Source organism: Lycium ferocissimum, chromosome 7 (genome assembly GCF_029784015.1).
Source record: "Lycium ferocissimum isolate CSIRO_LF1 chromosome 7, AGI_CSIRO_Lferr_CH_V1, whole genome shotgun sequence".
Taxonomy (NCBI): domain Eukaryota; kingdom Viridiplantae; phylum Streptophyta; class Magnoliopsida; order Solanales; family Solanaceae; genus Lycium; species Lycium ferocissimum.
This window is the reverse complement of record NC_081348.1, coordinates 38,302,114-38,321,789: the sequence shown is the minus strand read 5'-3', so window position 1 is coordinate 38,321,789 and position 19,676 is coordinate 38,302,114. Positions and strand designations below refer to the sequence as shown.

The following is a 19,676-nucleotide window of genomic DNA, read 5'->3' as shown; positions in this document are numbered from 1 at the left end:
GAGAGAGAGAGAGAGATGCAATTTTTCATTATGCATTTTTTAAAAATCGAAAATGAGCCATTGATCCATGAAAACAATGTCGGCTTTGTTGCGGTTAGCATTTGTGTGATGAAAGGAAAAAAAAGGAAAAAAGACAAGATATTTGGAATAGTCAATCAAATCCTAGCATTTTGTTGACTTATTTAGTGGCTAAGATACGAATATCAATTTCTATACATAGTATCAGATTGCCTTCTAAATTTCATGAAAATTCAACATGAGGTGATTTTTGTGTATTCTAATCTTAACTCTTAAGGGAGCATTTCCGCAGGCGTTCACTAAAAGCATTTAAGATTTATTCGTGCTGAAATGACAACATATATCTTCCTGGTTACTCTCTCTGCAGAGATTTCCTTTGGCTAAAAATTGTTTACCTGCGTACACAAATATACTGATGAATTTCTTGCTTCATTATTGGTGTGTTCAAATTCCAATCATTTCTGGTCTGAGATGTCCAAATTAACTAAGTTATTAATTGTGACTGATGGCCAGTGCTGTATGAGTTTTTCTTCCCCAAGGTATAGCATTCCTAGAATAAATAGAGGTCAAATGTTAGTTGGAATCAATCTGTTTCATTAGGTACTCTGACCCAGATTGTAAACATGGTTTTAAAAACACTCTTGTGAAACTTCTAGTGTTATTCTGACTTAATGCACGATCGTCTGCTGGTGCTTTCCGTTTATGTTAACTAGTCGATATGGATAGTGACTTATTCCCCCCTATGCAGTATTACCCTTTTTGGAGAAGACAACATTCTTCCTGTATCCAATTGGCATTGTTATCGTCCTTTCACTCATCTGTAAGCATTTATATTAATTCATGATTGTGTCGCGTTCATATTCGTCAGTAAGGTGACAAATTTTGTTTCTTGCTTATAGTTATTTTGATTGGCTTCAATCCATCAAGACACCTCATGAATATCTACTTCAGCAGTGTGTTATGAACTCAAGCTAACACTGGATGAGGACATGTTAGGATGAAAGATGCCTTCAGATAGGTCGTGAATAGGTCATTATTGAAATCATTTGCAGAGGCTTTAATTGTTAATGTGATCATGTTGGGGTTTCTTTCCTGACAGATAGTGAGCATTGTATATAAAAAGCAGAAAGCCCAGTTCACCCTGAGATAAAGATACCTCAATAATTAAGGTGTTGAAGCTAGTTGATAAAAATATAATTAAATATTTAGTGCTTTTTGTCTCTGTCGGGTTTGAACCCGGGTATTCCATGTTTTTACTTAACTCGCTGACTTCTAGGTCACACCATTTGATGTTTATGGCTTATGAAAAATTTCCGTACATCATTGGCAAAAAAGTAGTCTGTCATTGGAAAATAAGTGGTCCTTGGACCTAGAACCACGAAAAAAATATTTAGCCTAGTGTATTCCGATAAATGTACACCAAAGTGGTGCATTTCCAACTTTACAAGCTTCCATGAGGTCCAACGTACCAGTTAGGTTTATTCCTTGGCTTAGGTACTAAAGAAAGCAATAGGTCTGCTGACCTAATTTGAAGAATCAATGAGACAAGACATATATTGAGGAGGATAACGATGATGATGCGACTAGGCAATCTATATGTCCTTCCTATATCTCAAAGAGCCTTTTCTCTGAACCATGGTTTTTGAGTAGTTTCTCAAAAAGATATGGAAGGAATCCTCGAAGTAAATCTTTTTTTTCTTTGATTTAGACACTTCTTTTTAGTGGAGGACCTATTTAACATGAGGATAATTTTTATCATAGCTTGGCCTAGGCCAATTGGGATCCAAAATGGTGCTTTTTTTAATGGCGAAGGATGAAATCTAAAGGTTATTGGCCGGATGGAGAGAATGAGATAATGAACACGATAGATGAACGTCTTGATTGGTTGAATGTAGTTACATAAACTTTGAGAACTTTTAAAGTTGAGGCAAGTGCAAGGTCTACTATGGTAAAGACTTTACTTTTAAATAGCCAACGAACAAAGTTATTCTAGTCCCATTCCACGTAATTGACATGAAAATAAATGTCAACCACCACGCGCAAGGTTGCTTTGGTTTGCTCTTCCGACCTATAGTTAATGAGCCGTCTCTGAAGGACTGAGACTTGAAGTAAGAAAACCAAGTATATTAGACGAACCAAATATTGAAGAATATGTAGGACGTTTTAAAGTGTAACAAGCAACGTCCTGAGCCAGATAAGCCATTGTAGAGCCTTGTCTACACCGGAAAGCAGCTTAAATGAGCCTTTTGACAACAGTGATGATTAGCAACCACTGGATGCATTTTAAAACCAATTAGTATGTTCAAAATTTAGTAAAGATAGATTTTACCAACCGTTCAGTGGTATTAAAAGTGAATGTTGCCTTCTGTGTATTAACAGCTTCAGCAAATATTAACCTCAATCTCATGAAATATTGGGTAAGTACTTCCATTCAACCTTTCATACAAATCAAAACCTAGTGACCGAGGCATTGGGCCTCAGCTTCACAGGTCTCGACAATGTGTTTAAACGTATACACAGATCACTATGATATAATAGTGTGGTTTCTATAACAAATTCCTCCATCTTACTGTGTGAGATCTTCTCTTACATTCTATTTGTACAGATTGAAACCTCGAGGAACCATCAGTTTGCTAATAGATTCCACTAACCCAGCCAATTATTGTTTGTTTTAGAAGATGATATGCAAAGACTTATCCCCAAAAAAAAAAAAAAAAAAAAAATATACAGCTAACCTAATTATCATGTAATTTTTTGTCTATAAGAAAAATTTCAAGGACTTAGAGAAAATCTAACAGCAGTCAAAAGTACTTCAAATAAGAATCCAAGTCGAAGCTGAGAAACACATTAATTCACATCAAGCAGAACATGTGTCATCTGATAGTCCAAAGGAACTCACAGAGCTAGGCAACCCTATACATCAATCTAAAACATATCCAGGTGAGTAAAGAAGTTACTCTCACTGTCTCCAAATATAATACAATGTAAGCAAGCATGATAATGTTAATACCAAGCCAAAGACTTTAACATAGTATGCAGAGGCAAAAATGGAAAATCTAATTTAAGAAGAAATTTCTGATGGAGAACCGAAAATCTAATCAGATTAAGCAACAAGCTTTTACTCATAAGTAATACTCCCTTTGTCCCAAAAAGATTGTCCTCCTTTCCTTTTTACCTGCTCAAAAAGATTGTCCCTTTCTATATTTAGAAACAATTTAACTTTATGAGATGATTTACAACCACACAAATATCTAAGGCTTGTTTTGGACCATACATTTTAAAAGTCTTCCTTTATTTCCTAAACTTTGTGCCAAGTCAAAAGAGGACAATCTTTTTGGGACGGAGGGAGTACTAGTGACAGAGGCATTGGGGCTCAGCTTCACAAGTCTTGAAAATGGATCCACTCCTCTGCCCGGGCAAACTTCCAGCATTTATGAGTGGCCAAGAACTAGACCTTCGAATAGGATCTGCTGATTGTCTTCCTTCTTCACCTGCAAAATCGAGGAGAGCAGATGAAATGAAATTCACATTGAAAAAAATAAAAAGACACGGAGAATACACCAGTATTTAAGTGTAGTTACAAACGCCAATTACACGGAGGATCTAGTATACATGTGCTTAAGTTTAGAAACAAGAGCACACAGAGATGCATGCGAAAAATAACCTGAAAGTCTTTCTGCATTGGGAATGGCTGGAGGAATGTTTGAGCTTAGTGCGGCACCAGCACCAGGGCCCTAAATAGAGCAACCATTGTCAGATAAGGTGGAGCTTTTACGAAGAAAACAGAGATGTAACACCACCACTTACAAGAGTAGGTCGGGAAGGAGGAGTTGCAGTGTGAGTCCAACCAAAAACATAGTCAAGTTGAAAGCCTGCAAAGCAAAGAGAACTGTAATGTAATGGTCATTAACAGACAAAGCTAAAAGGCATCTTCCAAGCTTTATTAAGACCTTCACGGAAGAAGAGGTCACGGAACATTCTCTTCATATTAGCATAATCTGGTTCATCCTCAAACTTGAGAGAACGACAATGATTGAAATATGATGCAAATTCAGTAGGATAACCCTGACATAACTCCTGCGGAAACACAGACAGATCAGCAGTTAAGTTCCATAGTAAAAAGGAGTCCAATCACCATATTTTCGAATAAATTACCTCAATAGATGTTGAAGCCTTCTTTCGTCCAATTTTCTCACGCTTCAGGTCCTCAGTAACTGCTTTGATCCCTTCCCAAGGAAGACTGCAATAAATAGATGTCAAACACATGCAGTCAAAGGCAAAAGCAAGAGGAGGAGCGATTGCAGCAAAAATCACCTTCCCCGGAGGAAGTGCATAAGAACATATCCAAGAGATTCCAAATCATCCCTCCTGCTTTGTTCTATAATTACAAAATAGTACATCAAGTCAAAAGACAGCAAAGTTCATCTATCAGAAGAGTGAAAATAAAGAATCAGACCACTTATCGAAACCAAGATGAGTGTACATGCTAGCATATTTCGGATTGCCTGAAAATTTTTTGCCAACTCTGCAGGGCCAAATACCATGTAAACTAACTGACAAAATAAGATTAACACAAATGTATGGGCATAAAAATAATATAATATCCTAGGACACACTGAATTAAGAAGAGAGCAGCTCTATGTTGTACCTACAATTCTAAGCTGGAAAAACACACACCACAATGTTTTCTTTAAGGAACGGAAGGGGAAGGATGTAGGGAATTCTAAGTATATTGCGTTGTGATGTCCTCATTGGAAGGGAATTTAACATTAGTTTGCTTCCAATGCTAAAGCCAACTCAAAGCTTTTAAAAACACTGGAAAATAACACAAGAGGAAAGTGACAATTCCACACACCCTCCCTCCGGAGGAGCATTTTCAAGATTTTAAAGTGGCAAGAAGTAAAGGCACTTACCTGTAAGGAATGTGCTCGTGACTTGAAGGGTTTCTGTACCTCTTGGCTAGACCGAAGTCAATAATGTAGACCTACATTTTAAGGCAAAACAAAATATAAAAGAAACAATAAGTCCTGCAAAATCACGGAAACAGAAGTAACGTCACAATAATAAGAAAATGGGACCTGCTGTGCGTGCCTTCCCAAGCCCACAAGAAAATCGGCTGGCTTGATATCTTGATGCAAAAATGATTTAGAATGAACAAATTCAATACAATTTATCTGCAGTAAACACCAGAATAGCCATATAACCAACACATTTTAAGAGGGTATAAATTTGAAGCATTAAATTAAAACTAACCATTTGATCTGCAAGCATCAAAATTGTCTTCAGGGAAAACTTCCTACTGAAAAAATTAAATGAAGATTCAAGACTGGGTCCAAGCAAATCCATGACCAGAACAATGTAATTTCGCTCCACGCCAAAGCACCTCGTATTTGGAATTCCAGCTACAAGAGAAGTATTATAATTATAATAATGCTAAGCAGAACAAACTAGAGAAGTGATAATAGAGACTGGGAATAGAAACAGGAGAAGCCATTACTTCCTCCCTGAAGAATTCCATACAACTTTGCCTCATATAGCACCTTAGGAGACGACTGTGTCTCGAATTTTTCCTGCAAAACATTCTTACATCTTGTAACATAATAAAAGTAGTTGTCATTAGGAATATATTCTATTCATCTTTCTAATGTTACAGGAGATATGTTATAATCTTAAATGTTGTTGGCATATTCTGGAATATGTTTTCAGGGCTAAGACCAATCCACAAGTAATAAGCTTGTATTTCATTACGTGTAGTCAATGTTGGGGACCAAAGAAACCAATAAATAGGAGGAGGTAAAAATCTCTCCCAACAGTAATGGAAAACACATAACATAGATTTTACCAATCAATTAGGAAAATTGATAACATAAAAAACAGAATCACTAACGCTACAAAGAAGACTTACCATCTTAACTGCGACCTCCGCATGAGTATGTATATCAGTACCTACACCACCAAGAAAACATCAACAAGGAACTCTAATAAATTGAGCCGGGAAAATAGAAAGGAAAAAGAAACTCACTCACCATGATAAATCTCGCTGAATGTTCCTCTGCCAATTTTGCGATCAAGTAGATACTTGTTACCCACAACACGACCCTCCATTCCAGCATTTATGAGTGACCAAGAACTAGTCCTTCGAATAGGATCTGCTGATTGTCTTCCTTCTTCACCTGCAAAATCGAAGAGAGTACATGAAAATGAAATTCACATTAGTAAAAATAAAAAAGACACGGAGAATAGACCAGTATTTAAGTGTAGTTACAAAAGCCAATTACACGGAGGATCTAGTATCAATGTGAATGCGAAAAATAACCTGAATGTCTTTCTGCATTGGGAATGGCTGGAGGAATGTCTGAGCTTAGTGCGGCACCAGCACCAGGGCCCTAAATAGAACCACCAGTGTCAGATACAGGTGGAGCTTTTACGAAGAAAACAGAGATGTGACACCACCACTTACAAGAGGAGGTCGGGAAGGAGGAGCTACAGTGTGAGTCCAATCAAAAACATAGTCAAGTTGAAAGCCTGCAAAGCAAAGAGAACTGTAATGTAATGGACATTAACAGACAAAGCTAAAAAGCATCTTCCAAGCTTTATTAAGAGTTAAGACCTACACGGAAGAAGAGGTCACGGAACATTCGCTTCAGATTAGCATAATCTGGTTCATCCTCAAACTTGAGAGAACGACAATGATTGAAATATGATGCAAATTCAGTAGGATAACCCCGACATAACTCCTGCAGAAACACAGACAGATCAGCAGTTAAGTTCCATAGTAAAAAGGAGTCCAATCACCATATCTACGAATAAATTACCTCAATAGATGTTAAAGCCTTCTTTTCTCCAATTTTGTCATACGACTGCGTAGTTCTTACTTTGATCCCGTCCCAAGGAAGACTGCAATAAATAGATGTCAAACACATGCAGGCAAAGACAAAAACAAGAGGGCAGATTGCAGCAAAAATCACCTTCCTCGGAGGAAGTACATAAGAACATATCCAAGAGATTCCAAATCATCCCTCCTGCTTTTTCCTATAATTACCAAAATAGAACATCAAGTCAAAAGAGAGCAAAGTTCATCTATCAGAAGAGTGAAAATAAAGAATAAGAACGCTTACCGAAACCAAAGTGAGAATTTAAGCTAGCATATGTCGGAGAGCCTATCCAGACTCTGTCCCTTCTGCAGGGCCAAAAACCATGTAAACTAACTGATATAATAAGATTCACAATTGCATGGGCATAAAAATAATATAATATCCTAGGACACACTGAATTAAGAAGAGAGCAGCCCTATGTTGTACCAAGAAGACTATATGTAAGAATTCCGTGTGCATCCTCCCTCCGAAGGAGCATTTTCAAGATTTTAAAGTGACAAGAAATGAAGGCACTTAACATCCTACCAAATGAGCAACTCCTAATCAACTTACCCATCAAGAATGTGTTCGTGACTTGAAGAGTTTCTGTACCTCTTGCCTAGACCAAAGTCAATAATGTAGACCTACATTTTAAGGCAAAACAAAATATAAAAGAAACAATAAGTCCTGCAAAATCACAGAAACAAAAGTAACGTCACAGTAATAAGAATATGGAACCTGATTTGCATGTCTTCCCAAGACCATAAGAAAATTGGATGGGTTGATATCTCGATGCAAAAATGATTTAGAATGAACAAATTCAATACAATTTATCTGCAGTAAACACCAGAATAGCCATATAACCAACTCGTTTTAAGAAGGTATAAATTTGAAGCATTAAATTAAAACTAACCATTTGATCTGCAAGCATCAAAACTGTCTTCAGGGAAAACTTCCGACTGAAAAAAGCAAATGAATCTTCAAGACTGGGTCCAAGCAAATCCATGACCAGAACATTGCAATCTCGCTCCACGCCAAACCACCTCATAGTTGGAATTCCAGCTACAAGAAAAGTATTACAATTATAATAATGCTAAGCAGAACAAACTAGAGAAGTGAAAATAGAGACTGGGAATAGAAACAGGAGAAGCCATTACTTCCTCCCTGAAGAACTCCATACAACTTTGACTCATATAGCAACTGACGAGCATTTGTGTGGAAATCTTCCTGCAAATAGATTTACCAATCAATTAGAGTTTTTTAGATAAGAAATTTTTTAGAATTTTTCCTGCAAAACATTCTTACATCTTGTAACATAAAAAAAGTAGTTGTCAATAGGAATATATTCTATTCATCTTTCTAATGTTACAAGAGATATGTTATAATCGTAAATGTTGTTGGCATATTCTGGAATATGTTTTCAGGGGTAAGACCAATCCACAAGTAATAAGCTTGTATTTCATTACGTGTAGTCAATGTTGGGGACCAAAGAAACCAATAAATAGGAGGAGGTAAAACTTTTAAGTTTCTTTCCCAACAAGTTTCCTATTTTTCGACTTTTTACTTTGTCTTGTAAGGTATTTAGTCTAACTACACTCGAAAATGAAGTGATGGTTAAGTTTAAAATTAAGAAAATAAGTGAAAATTCAAGGAAGATGGTATTGGATAAGAGAATATTTGAAAAGATACCTCTGAAAGATTATTATTTATCCAAAACGGTAAGGAAATTATCATTTTAACATGTAATCTAAGTGAAATTCTAATGACAGACCATGTGCTTACATATGTTTATTCACATATTTCCTATAGTGTTTCGAGACATATGTATCTTGTAACTTTTTTGGGCTTATGGTTTAACGTTGTTTGATTTTAGGTGGACATGAATTATATGGATATAATTTACTCAACAACAATAACATACCCAGTGTATGGATATAATTTAATTTACTTTTGTTACTAAAATTAGTACACAACCAATAAGAGGAAAATAAATTCGAATTAAAGATTATTCAATTTTATAATCTAGAAAAGTGGCCTAAAAATTACAATGATATTATAATTCTCATCCCTTTGTAAGAATAGTCAGATATGAGTACATTTTGTATCTTTTTAGCAGATTTTTGTTTGCTCATTTATGTAGAGTAACTTAGATGAGATACATGGAAAGATGCTATAAATACCTACTATCACATGCATGCAAGTGATGAAAGGTGTGGTAGAGTAAATATTTTTGCAACTACAAACATGTATACCGTTGATGATAGAGGAGTAAGGAGGTACAAAGAAGAGTGACCAGCTTAACTGCGACCTCCTCACGAGTATGTATATCAGTACCTATACCACCAAGAAAACAATTGAGCCAGCCGGGAAACAAAATAGAAAGGAAAAAGAAACTCACTCACTCACCATGATAGATCGTTCCTCTGCCAATTTTGCGATCAAGTAGATACTTGTTACCCACAACACCACCCTCCTTTCCAAAACCCTTTTTACACACACACAAGGCTCTCGTTTCTTTTTCTATGTGAAAAACTTGAACCCTGGGGTAGAAAAGGATTGGGGTTTATATATGTTTTGGTGAGGAGAGATGTCAGCCGTTCTGGGTCGCCTGATTGGACTTTTGAAATGTCCAATGTACCCTTCTAATTAGTTGGCGGTGAAATTGAGCACACGCCCGCTCTCCCACACCTGAAGTGTCAAAAGCTCATCTCAATTTAAAATAAGTCATCTGGGGATGTGACACCTGACACAAAGTACCACAATCGTAAGTTTCCTTCTTCTCTTCCTTTATTCTTTCGTTCATCTAATCCAATTTGATTCTTGTGTATTGAATTTGTATTTGTGAATTGTTCCAGGACTGCTCATTCCTCATGGTTTCTTATTCACTTTTTATGTGATACTTCATCCATCCCATTTCACATGATACTTTTTAGGGCAAAGGTGTAAATATACCCTCAACTTTGCGATTTAGAGTAGATATATCGCTCGTTACAAAAGTGGTGTATATATATCCCTACAAAATGGTGCAAATATACCCTTTTCGCTGACGGGATTTTTAAAAAAAAATTATTTAGGTTATTTTTTAATTAAAAAAATGTCATGTGACTTTAAAAAAAAGTCTAACCATTTTTTTTTTGTAGATATACTTTTCTAAAGCCACATAGTAATTTTTTTCTGGTGGGTCATGTCTGGTTCGTTTTAAAAAATGGGTAGACTTATGTTTTTAAAGTCACGGAGATAATTTTTAAAACGAACCAGACCCCACCCACCAAAAAAAAATTATTATGTGGCTTTAGAAAATTATGTCTACTAAAAAATATGGTTAGACTTTTTTCTAAAGTCACGTGGCATTTTTTTTTAATTAAAACTAACCTAAAAGATATTTTTAAAAATCCCGTCAGCGAAACGGGTGTATTTGCACCATTTTGTAACAAGGAAAAGATATTTGCACCATTTTGTAACATGATATATATATACCAATTTTGTAACGAGGGTTATATCTGCACTAAATCGCAAAGTTGAAGGGTATATTTGCATTTTTGCCCTACTTTTTATGTTGGGACTTTAATAGAAATGATACTTTTTTATATCATTCCCTTAATGATATTGTTGTATACAGCTTATATAAAGAAATTAATATTTATACGACTTTCTCAATTCTTAAGAATTCAAATTCATTTAACTGGTCAAGTATATATCTGATGTGAGGCTTTCTCATTAAACTAACTTTTGAGCTAGTACTATTAATATTTTTTTGATAAGCAAGTGAGACTTGTATTGATAAATTGCAGAAAGATGATGCATAAGATTGTTGTCAGGGGCCTTACAGAACTTCAGCCTCTAGCTGTTCTAATCTGTTAGGTAGCTAGGAATTCTAATAAACTATCAACATCATATCCCTTTTGTAGCTTGTGGCTAGTACTAGTAATATTTACTTCTATTACTCTTTGTAACACTCGAACTAATATCCTATGCTTCGTGCTCGAATCACATAAAATGGGACAAAGGGTGTACTATAACTGTGATACTTCCTCAGTGTTAAAGCTCTAATACTTTCCTCTGTATTGGTGTTACTATGACATCTACAACCATATATTTGAGAAACTCCAACATAAAAATCGCGCTATGCTCTTTTCTAAATCCTTGGGCTGGTCAAAGGGACCATTTAAATTAGGATGGTGAGAGTTAGGTGTAGAAAAAAAACCTCTAATCTGGTGCACATGGTTTAAACTTTGTCTTTTGACGTCTTTGAAGCAAAAGTTGATGAGTGTTAAAAAGAAATCGAATTTTCAACTTTGATTACAGTTCCATCAAGTTTCGATCTATTGATATGTTAAGTATAAAGGTTCTCATTTTTATGTTTTGCAACTTGACATTAGCGCAAAAGTCTGGGTGGCTTGAATATCATCATTTGGTGTTGTTGATCTCCTCATAAATATCGTTGTCCGGTTGCAAAGTAGTTTTGTTACTGGAGTAATACTGTTCATCTAAATTTGGCTTCTTGTTATTTTCTTTTATCTCTTTTAGAAACAAAGAACCAGTGGGCACGTGATGATCCTGCGTTTATTGTTATATGCACTCTTCTGTTGGTGGTTGCTACTCTAGCATACTGCACTGCGTACGTTTCCTTTACTCTGCTACTCATTTTGGTCTAAGATCACAGATTGGTAAACTCAACTACTTTCCTTGAGAATTGTAAAACTTTGCCTTATCAAGAGAATATTTTATGATGTCATTGATTGAATGAAGTTAATTATGGTTTAGAGAAGCCTATGATGTCATACATTGAATGAAGTTAATTATGGTTTAGAGAAGCCTAGGACGTCATAGATTGAATGAAGGTAATTATGGTTTAGAGAAGCCCAACATTACAGTTTTCTCATACTAATATCATCCATATGTGCCAATGCTGAGGTCACAAGTTTTATAATGTAAATGCGCTCCAGTTAGATATTGACTTCTTTGTATTCTTATTTGCTTATGTTCTTTTGATGCTGAATCATGTTGCAATCTGCATCTTTCATTTGTTTCAGGTATGATCATAGTGCAGGACATGCTGTTTTTGTAGTTATCTCAGTATTGCTTTTTCATTTTATACTCACTGGAGCTACTTAGGCAACATGTTGCTGGTAAGTGCTAGTATCGTTTGAATATTCGATGCAACCTCATCATGGTTCCCTTTCTGTTTAACTTAGATTAATCTTGAAATGATTTTTTACAATTTTCTATCATTTTTGGTGGAACGATGGACCAATAAAATTTCCATCCGTGTCTCAGTTAGTTGGTTAAGCTTGCAATCAGATCTTTCTGTGGGATCTATAGAAAGGAGTCAGAAATTTCTCTTATTCCAAACAGTGGAATTCTCACGGTTCAGCATGTAAAATAAATAGGTGATCAACTTCATTAAGAGAATATATAGGGGGTCACCTGACCATCACTACAACCGCGTACAGGGGGGGGGGGGTGTGTGTGTGTGTGTGTGTGTGTGTGTGTGTGTGTGTGTGTGTGTGTGTGTGTGTGTGTGTGTGTGTGTGTGTGTGTGTTGTGTGTATCTGTGTGTAGTGTGTGTGTGTGTGTGTGTGTGTGTGTGTGTGTGTGTGTGTGTGTGTGTTACCAAACTAGAAATTCATAGGGTGGCAAGCAAAAAAGAAAGGAAAAGTAGTTTGACTTTCTTTATTGTTGGTTTAAATTTTGGGGCCAGTCTTGTAGATTGCTTGGCATTATGCTTTCATTGTCCTTGCAGGTTCCTAACCAACAATTACCTTCAACAGGAAGCTCCAAGCAGTCATGCCGTGGAACAGCGGGTAGAATGGCAAGTTCAGAACCTCTCCATAACAAACTCTTCATATACTTAATTCAGTCTGCTTCTTTCTCCTCATTCAGAATTCTGAAACTCTGCATCTAGGGTTAATGAAATTTCACTTTCATTTGTGAACTTCCTTACTTACACACTTTCTTGTCTCTCATGAAGGTTGTATGTGTTTGATGTCCACTGCAAGTCTTTCTTCCCTATGTTTGTTTTGCTTTACGGTAAGTGAAGTGTTAAGATGAAATGTGCTGTTCGCGCCGCTACTGATTTTTTTTTTTTTTAATAAAGACTGCTGGCTTTCTTTTTGTGGCAGTCATACATTATTTTCTCTCCCCTGTTTTGGTAGCTCATGGTTTCATTCTTGTTTTGCTGTCAAATTTGCTCTTCATGGTCGGAGCTGCCTATTATCATTACCTCAACTTTCTAGGTTATGATGGTAAGATAAATTCCATAGCCTAAGAATATTTGCCCTTTTAAATTTCGTCAAAATTCAACATGAGGTGATTTTTGTGTATTCTAGTCTTAACTCTTAAGGGAGCATTTCCGCAGGTGTTCACTAAAAATATTTAAGATTTATTCGTGCTGAAATGACAGCATATATCCTCCTGGTTACTCTCTCTGCAGACATTTCCTTTGGCTAAAAATTGTTTACCTGTGTACACAAATATACTGATGAATTTTCTTGCTTCATTATTGGTGTGTTCAAATTCAAATCATTTCTGGTCTGAGATGTCCAGTTAACTAAGTCATTAATTGTGACTGATGGCCAGTGCTGTATGAGTTTTTCTTCCCCAAGGTATAGCATTCCTAGAATAAATAGAGGTCAAATGTTAGTTGGAATCAATCTGTTTCATTAGGTACTCTGACCTAGATTGTAAATATGGTTTTAAAACACTCTTGTGAAACTTCTAGTGTTATTCTGACTTGATGCACGACCGTCTGCTGGTCCTTTCCGTTTATGTTAACTAGTCGATATGGATAGTGACTTATTCCCCCCTATGCAGTATTGCCCTTTTTGGAGAAGACAACATTCTTCCTGTATCCAATTGGCATTGTTATCGTCCTTTCACCCATCTGTAAGTATTTATATTAATTCATGATTGTGTCGCGTTCATATTGGTGAGTAAGGTGACAAATTTTGTTTCTTGCTTATAATTATTTTGATTGGCTTCAATCCATCAAGACACTTCATGAATATCTACTTCAGCAGACTGTTATGAACTCAAGCTAACACTGGATGAGGACATGTAAGGATGAAAGATGCCTTCAGACAGGTCTTGAATAGGTCATTATTGAAATCATTTGCAGAGGCTTTAATTGGTAATGTGATCATGTTGGGGTTTCTTTCCTGACAGATAGTGAGCATTGTATATGAACAGCAGAAAGCCCAGTTCACCATGAGAAAGGTACCTCAATAATTAAGGTGTTGAAGCTAGTTGATAAAAATATAATTAAATATTTAGTGCTTTTCGTCTCTGTCGGGTTTGAACCCGGATATTCCATGTTTTTACTTAACTCGCTGACTTCTAGGTCACACCATTTGATGCTTATGGTTTGTCCATTCTTTCTTGAATCAAGGCTTATGAAAAATTTCCGTACATCATTAGCAAAAAGTAGTCTGTCATTGGAAAATAAGTGGTCCTTGGACCTAGTACTACGAAAAAAATATTTAGCCTAGTGTATTCCGATAAATGTACACCAAAATACCCCTAAATAAGTGGGGTTGATCGCTCCGCCGGTACCGGGTTAATCATCCAATTAATTAGTTAAGCTTCTTGACTTTAACAAAGTAAAATATTTATTTCTGAATATAAATTAATTGTCGTAATTAAGCCGTAAATGACTTTAAACTTTCAACTTGAAGTAAGTACTAAATTATAACGCTTATTTTGAATATATTTAATACTTAAAATTATATGTAAAATACCTATAATATATTTATTAGCATATTTTGCCGAATGGAATGGCAAAATATCACCAAAATGATTGAGAAAATATTTTTGACCTATACGAATACGTATTTCACTCTGTTTGGAATTCAAGAACCTTGACCTTTTAATTTTAAAATATGGAGGGCAAAAAGTGTCAACAGGCATAGGAGCGGGTAACTCATCTGGATTTTTTATTTAGTTGGGTCGGGTTTAAATAGAGCGGGTTTAAAAATAAAATCGGGTTATTTTGGAGATTTCCGTTAAGACCGGGGGTATATTTGAAAACTTTAATGATGGGAGGGGTGTTTTTTACGAGTCCGGAACCAAAATGACTCCAAAAAAGTGCTTTTGAACCAAAATACCCCAAAAAAAATGGTTACAAATTGCCTTTAGCGCAGTAAATTACTGCGCCTTAAGGGTCCTTTTTTTTCTTTTGGTTAACCCCTCTTTTATTACACTTTTTTACGTACTTTAGCTGCATATTAATTATTGCTTTGAGACTTTGGAACTTCAATATTTTATATAGAACCCTACTTATTTTTGTGCGATTAATACGGTGGGCTCAATACATCAAGGATACGCAAAAGTTCGGATTGTCATTTTAGTGGTTGAAAAGTGCTCGAACTCCATTTTTGTTTGAAGGCTTGGTGTCATTAGCTTTAAGTGTACTATGAAAATACTTAAACTTGTTCATTAATAATAAACCGAAAGTAGTAAAAATATAATCATCAAAAAAAGAAAAAACTTAAAATACATTCATCAATTCATTCCCTTGAGTTGATGAAAAACTAAACATACTAATATTCTTCAAAATAACAACATCATCATAAATTAAACTTAAAACTAAAATCACAACATTCTTAATCATCATCAGAATAGAAGTCCTCAATATCGTCCTCAGAAAAATATTGGTGGTTTCTTAAGACACATCTTTTTCAGTAGATGTTAGTTCTCTACTGGTTGATGATGCTTGTTCTTCGGCCAACTTTAGCATGTAAAATCTACATCGTCTTGCCAGCATTCTGTTGTTTTCTTTTCTAATCCTTTGTACGGCAAGCTCGCAAGTTTCTGGACCTACTCGAGGCATGGTTATGGAGTACCTTGTTGGGATTGGAGCGTTGAGATTTTTCAAGTCACGAACAAGAAGTTCTGATTCGGCAAGCCGATGTGACCATTCTCGACGTAAACCGCAATAATATTCTCGCGGATCTGAATATTTCACACTGCAGAAATCATCATTACGCTCTATAAGAAAGTGGGGATTTAGCTCGTCTAGTTTGAAATCATTGGTATCACTCAAAAAACTGTTGTGATTTGAACTCTCATCATCACTGCTAATTGGTTCTTTTGGAAAGAGTAAAGACCAAGCTGAGTTTCTACTACTCGACATTGAATACGTTGTAGTCTAATAACAAAAGAAAGTGCTATTTATATAGCTGCAAACCCCCATGTACCCCTAGTTGGGGGGGGGGAGGGGGTCTTTATGACCCTACCTACTTACTTTATACAAAAAAATATTAATCTTTATAGGACATCTCACAGTCCGAATCCCACTTGGATCTAAATCTTGCGCTACCATGTACACTATATTCTACCCGAAGGTAACATATTTGCATCCGATTGTTCTCTTCGCAAAAACGGTTAAGGACAAAATTAAACTCTTGTAGAGTTCCACGAGGCATTGACATAGCACGTTTTTTTAGGGCGTTTAAGCCCTACTGACGCTAACTTTTTCTCCAGTGCTGCAGCCTCCCTAACGCGCCAATTCCACTCCTCTGTCATCATATTGTTGTAATGTTGGTTATATCTCTCATTCGGGTTGTTCGAGTATTCAAAATTTTCACCCAATTCCCATGTCCTACCCATTGCGTCGAATATGTCTCCTGGAGAGAACGATATAACACGACTAATATCTCTAAATTGGTCAAAAAAATGACATAGTAACTCAATTTTGTGTGGAATTTTATGTGTTATTCGTCAAATTACGTTATATAACACTTGCTGCATGAAACCCAAAGTTTGATTCGAATTATGACATTTTTCTGTATGAAAGATGAGGGTGACAATATACTGCAGTGATATAGCACAATAAAATGCCGCGTTATTCTGACATAACACAGTAATTTACTGCGTTATATAGCTATAACGCAGGCGTTATTCTGCCAGCCACTGACATAACGCGGTTAATTCATGCGTTATGCAACACTCCATACTTAATTTGATTTGACGTAACACTGCACGACACACTAATTGCATGCATGCGTTGGTTGAATATTCAAACTTCAAATCTTATTAATAAAGATTTCGAATGAGAGAAAAAATTCTAAGTTTCATCCAATTTTTAACACAAATTCTGAGTTTCATCCAGCTTTTACATTTTGTACTCCTTCTAAATTAGTCAAAAAATGGAAGATGTTCCAAAAATTAGAGTTTCTTTATTTTGGGACGGACAAATTATATTCGAAGAAAATAATTTACGCTATGATTCTCCCCCAAAATACCATGTTAAGTTTCCACTTGACTTAAAATTTTTAAAACTACTCCAAACCTTGTATAATAGACTACAAGTTAGTAGGAGTGATTTTGATTTAAATATAATTAGAAAATATCCAATGTCATTTACGCCACAAGGTGTAACTAGTTATGGACAGTGGTACATTCAAGACGATGGTTCTTTGACGGATAGTTTGAAGGCGCCTTATGATTATAGGGAATGCATAACTTTAAACGTTCTTGAAATGTACATAGAGAAGGTCCCCATTAACCGACTTGAATTCATGGCTAGGGCTCCTCGGGAAGCTCGAAATAGACCTCGTCGGGAAGCCCCGTCTAGATTTCAGGCCGAAGTCACTCAAGCGGAACCTACTTATGAACACAATTACCCTAACATGAGTACTTATGAAGGCATTTTGACGAGCCAAATGCCTCCAGATAGTTTAAGTCAGCAATTTGATGGGCAGTGGTAAATATTCATTTTTTACATTATTATTATTATTATTATTATTATGTGTAGTGGCACTTGAATGCTACTAATGATATTGATTATAGGGGTTATACACCTGATATAGATCATATCGGATAGTCCTCTCAATCGGGATAAATGAATCAGGTTGGAACATCCTCAGCCTATCCAACTACTCAAAACGATGGTCCCTCAAGTTTCGGTGCAGTTGATTACTATCTGTACGTCTATTTTTTTTAACATCAATAGTATTATTTGATGTGTAGTAGTTAAAATATTCTACTTTCTTATGTGGGGAGAAGGTGGTGGTTGCACCAAATTATTGGATGGATCGGATTATCGATTATATAGTGACATCATCGAGTGATAGTAAGGAAATACCTAACGCGGAGGAAAGTGATGATGAAGAAAGTGAGGATGAGGTTGAGGTTGCAACTAATCCTCAATATCAAGTAGAACTGTTGCAAGACATGATGAACGATGCACGCCGGGTTCGACCGGGTTCGACCCGACAACCCGTTTGAACGACAAAGTCGACCCGGTTCAACTGCAAAGCCAATTTCAATAGCAAGAGTCGAACCCGGTTCAGTGACTTTCGATGAGATCCCCTATCTTGATCATCTTCAAGATCGCCCAGATGCCTTTGTCTTTACTAGGGATGATGATCATATTCGGCGAAGTTTGTGGAAAGAGCCAGTGGATCTTTTAAAACAAAAGGCTCGTATTGAAAAAGGCATGATTTTCAACTCGAAAAAAATCATTGCAAAATTTTGTTAAGATTTATTGCATCCGGAAGGATGAGGAGTTCAAAGTTGATGATTCCACGAAAACTTTGGCGATTGGTGCTATGACGAAAATATCAAGGTTGCGAATGGATGCTCGGTGGTAAGGAAGCTGAAAAGATGTGGACTATTTCAAAGTTCTTCACAAAGCACACTTGTGATATGGGTGACCTCCAGATGATCATTGCAATCTAGATACCAATATGATTGCTCGTGTGTTAGTTGACGACATTAGAAAAAACCCAAGGTATCCCCTTCGCCTAAGTTTATTTTATTTTTGATGTTAATACGATGTTCCTCATTGCTAAATGCTAATATTTCAACTTATTCAGGTTCCTTATTAAAGATTGTATTACAGCCGTCTTGAAAGTATATAGCAAAACCGTTAGTAGGCGGAAGGCGTATCTTGGGCGTAGGCGTGCACATGAGATAGTCTACGACAATTGGGAGGGCTCTTTCAAGAAGTTGCCGAGATATATGGCGGCTCTACAACACTTTAATCATGGTACTGTTATTGAATGAAAGCTCAAATCGAAGCCTGGTGTGCCCGGTAATATTTTTGAGTTTGTGTTTTGGGCATTCAAACCATGCATTGATGGTTTTGCTCATTGTCGGCCTGTAATATCAATAGATGGAACACATGTGTACGGGGTATACGACATAAAGCTGCTAATTGCAGTGGGAATGGATGCAAATGGAGTTGTATTCTCTCTAGCTTTTGCAATTGCAGCTAATGCGAGCATTAGTACGTGGGGTATGTTTTTGGACTACTTGAGGCAACACGTTATTAAGGATCACATGGGAATATGTGTGATCTCGAACGAAATCTTTGGCATATTGCACAATATGTTTAATTTGCGGGGTGGCGACGCCCTTTGCCTACCATTGTTATTGTTTAAGGCATTTGAAGGCAAACTTCCAAAAGGCATATCGAAGCCCGACACTTTGCAATTGGATGTGGCGGGCGCAACGAGCGTCGGGGAGAAAAGTTTCACTACAGATGGAGATTATTAGGCGGGCGAATGAGGAAGCCTTCCACGATTAAATGCAATTGATAAAGACAAATGGACATTACACCGGGATGAAGGTAGGCGATGGGGTATGCGCAACAAACATCTGCGAGTCATTCAATGGCTTGTTGAAATGCACGGGGACTACCGTCACCGCAATGGTGAGAATGACTTTTAAGCGAGGTTGTGGAGCGGTTCGTCGATAGATCAAAAGAGGCCAAAGCACTTGCGGCGGAAGGTCTAAGATAGATGCTAAATTAAAGTACCACAAATTTAAGGCTCGGCAACGGCAATAGGATGGAGTACTGAC

The 19,676-nt window shown here is 36.5% G+C and overlaps 1 protein-coding gene, 1 long non-coding RNA gene and 1 pseudogene across 2 annotated transcripts; 1 reads left to right on the top strand and 2 right to left on the bottom strand.

The window, feature by feature from the left end:
- Positions 1-3,369: 3,369 nt before the first annotated feature.
- Positions 3,370-6,123, bottom strand: LOC132063054 (casein kinase 1-like protein 1). The gene is made up of 13 exons (XM_059455489.1): positions 6,045-6,123; positions 5,924-5,964; positions 5,516-5,588; positions 5,272-5,420; positions 5,097-5,192; positions 4,932-5,002; positions 4,475-4,543; positions 4,333-4,389; positions 4,174-4,258; positions 3,969-4,095; positions 3,826-3,890; positions 3,683-3,752; positions 3,370-3,509 (listed from the first exon to the last, which is right to left on the bottom strand). The coding sequence occupies exons 1-13, from the start codon at positions 6,121-6,123 to the stop codon at positions 3,370-3,372; spliced, it is 1,122 nt and encodes a 373-aa protein (XP_059311472.1).
- A 188-nt stretch (positions 6,124-6,311) lies between these two features.
- LOC132063053 (casein kinase 1-like protein 1) lies at positions 6,312-9,675 on the bottom strand (annotated as a pseudogene).
- Positions 9,676-11,347: 1,672 nt separating this feature from the next.
- LOC132062821 (uncharacterized) lies at positions 11,348-13,768 on the top strand. The gene is made up of 5 exons (XR_009416258.1): positions 11,348-11,490; positions 11,906-12,001; positions 12,616-12,902; positions 12,995-13,117; positions 13,686-13,768. It is a non-coding gene; the product is annotated as an uncharacterized LOC132062821 (long non-coding RNA).
- The last annotated feature ends 5,908 nt before the right edge of the window (positions 13,769-19,676 follow it).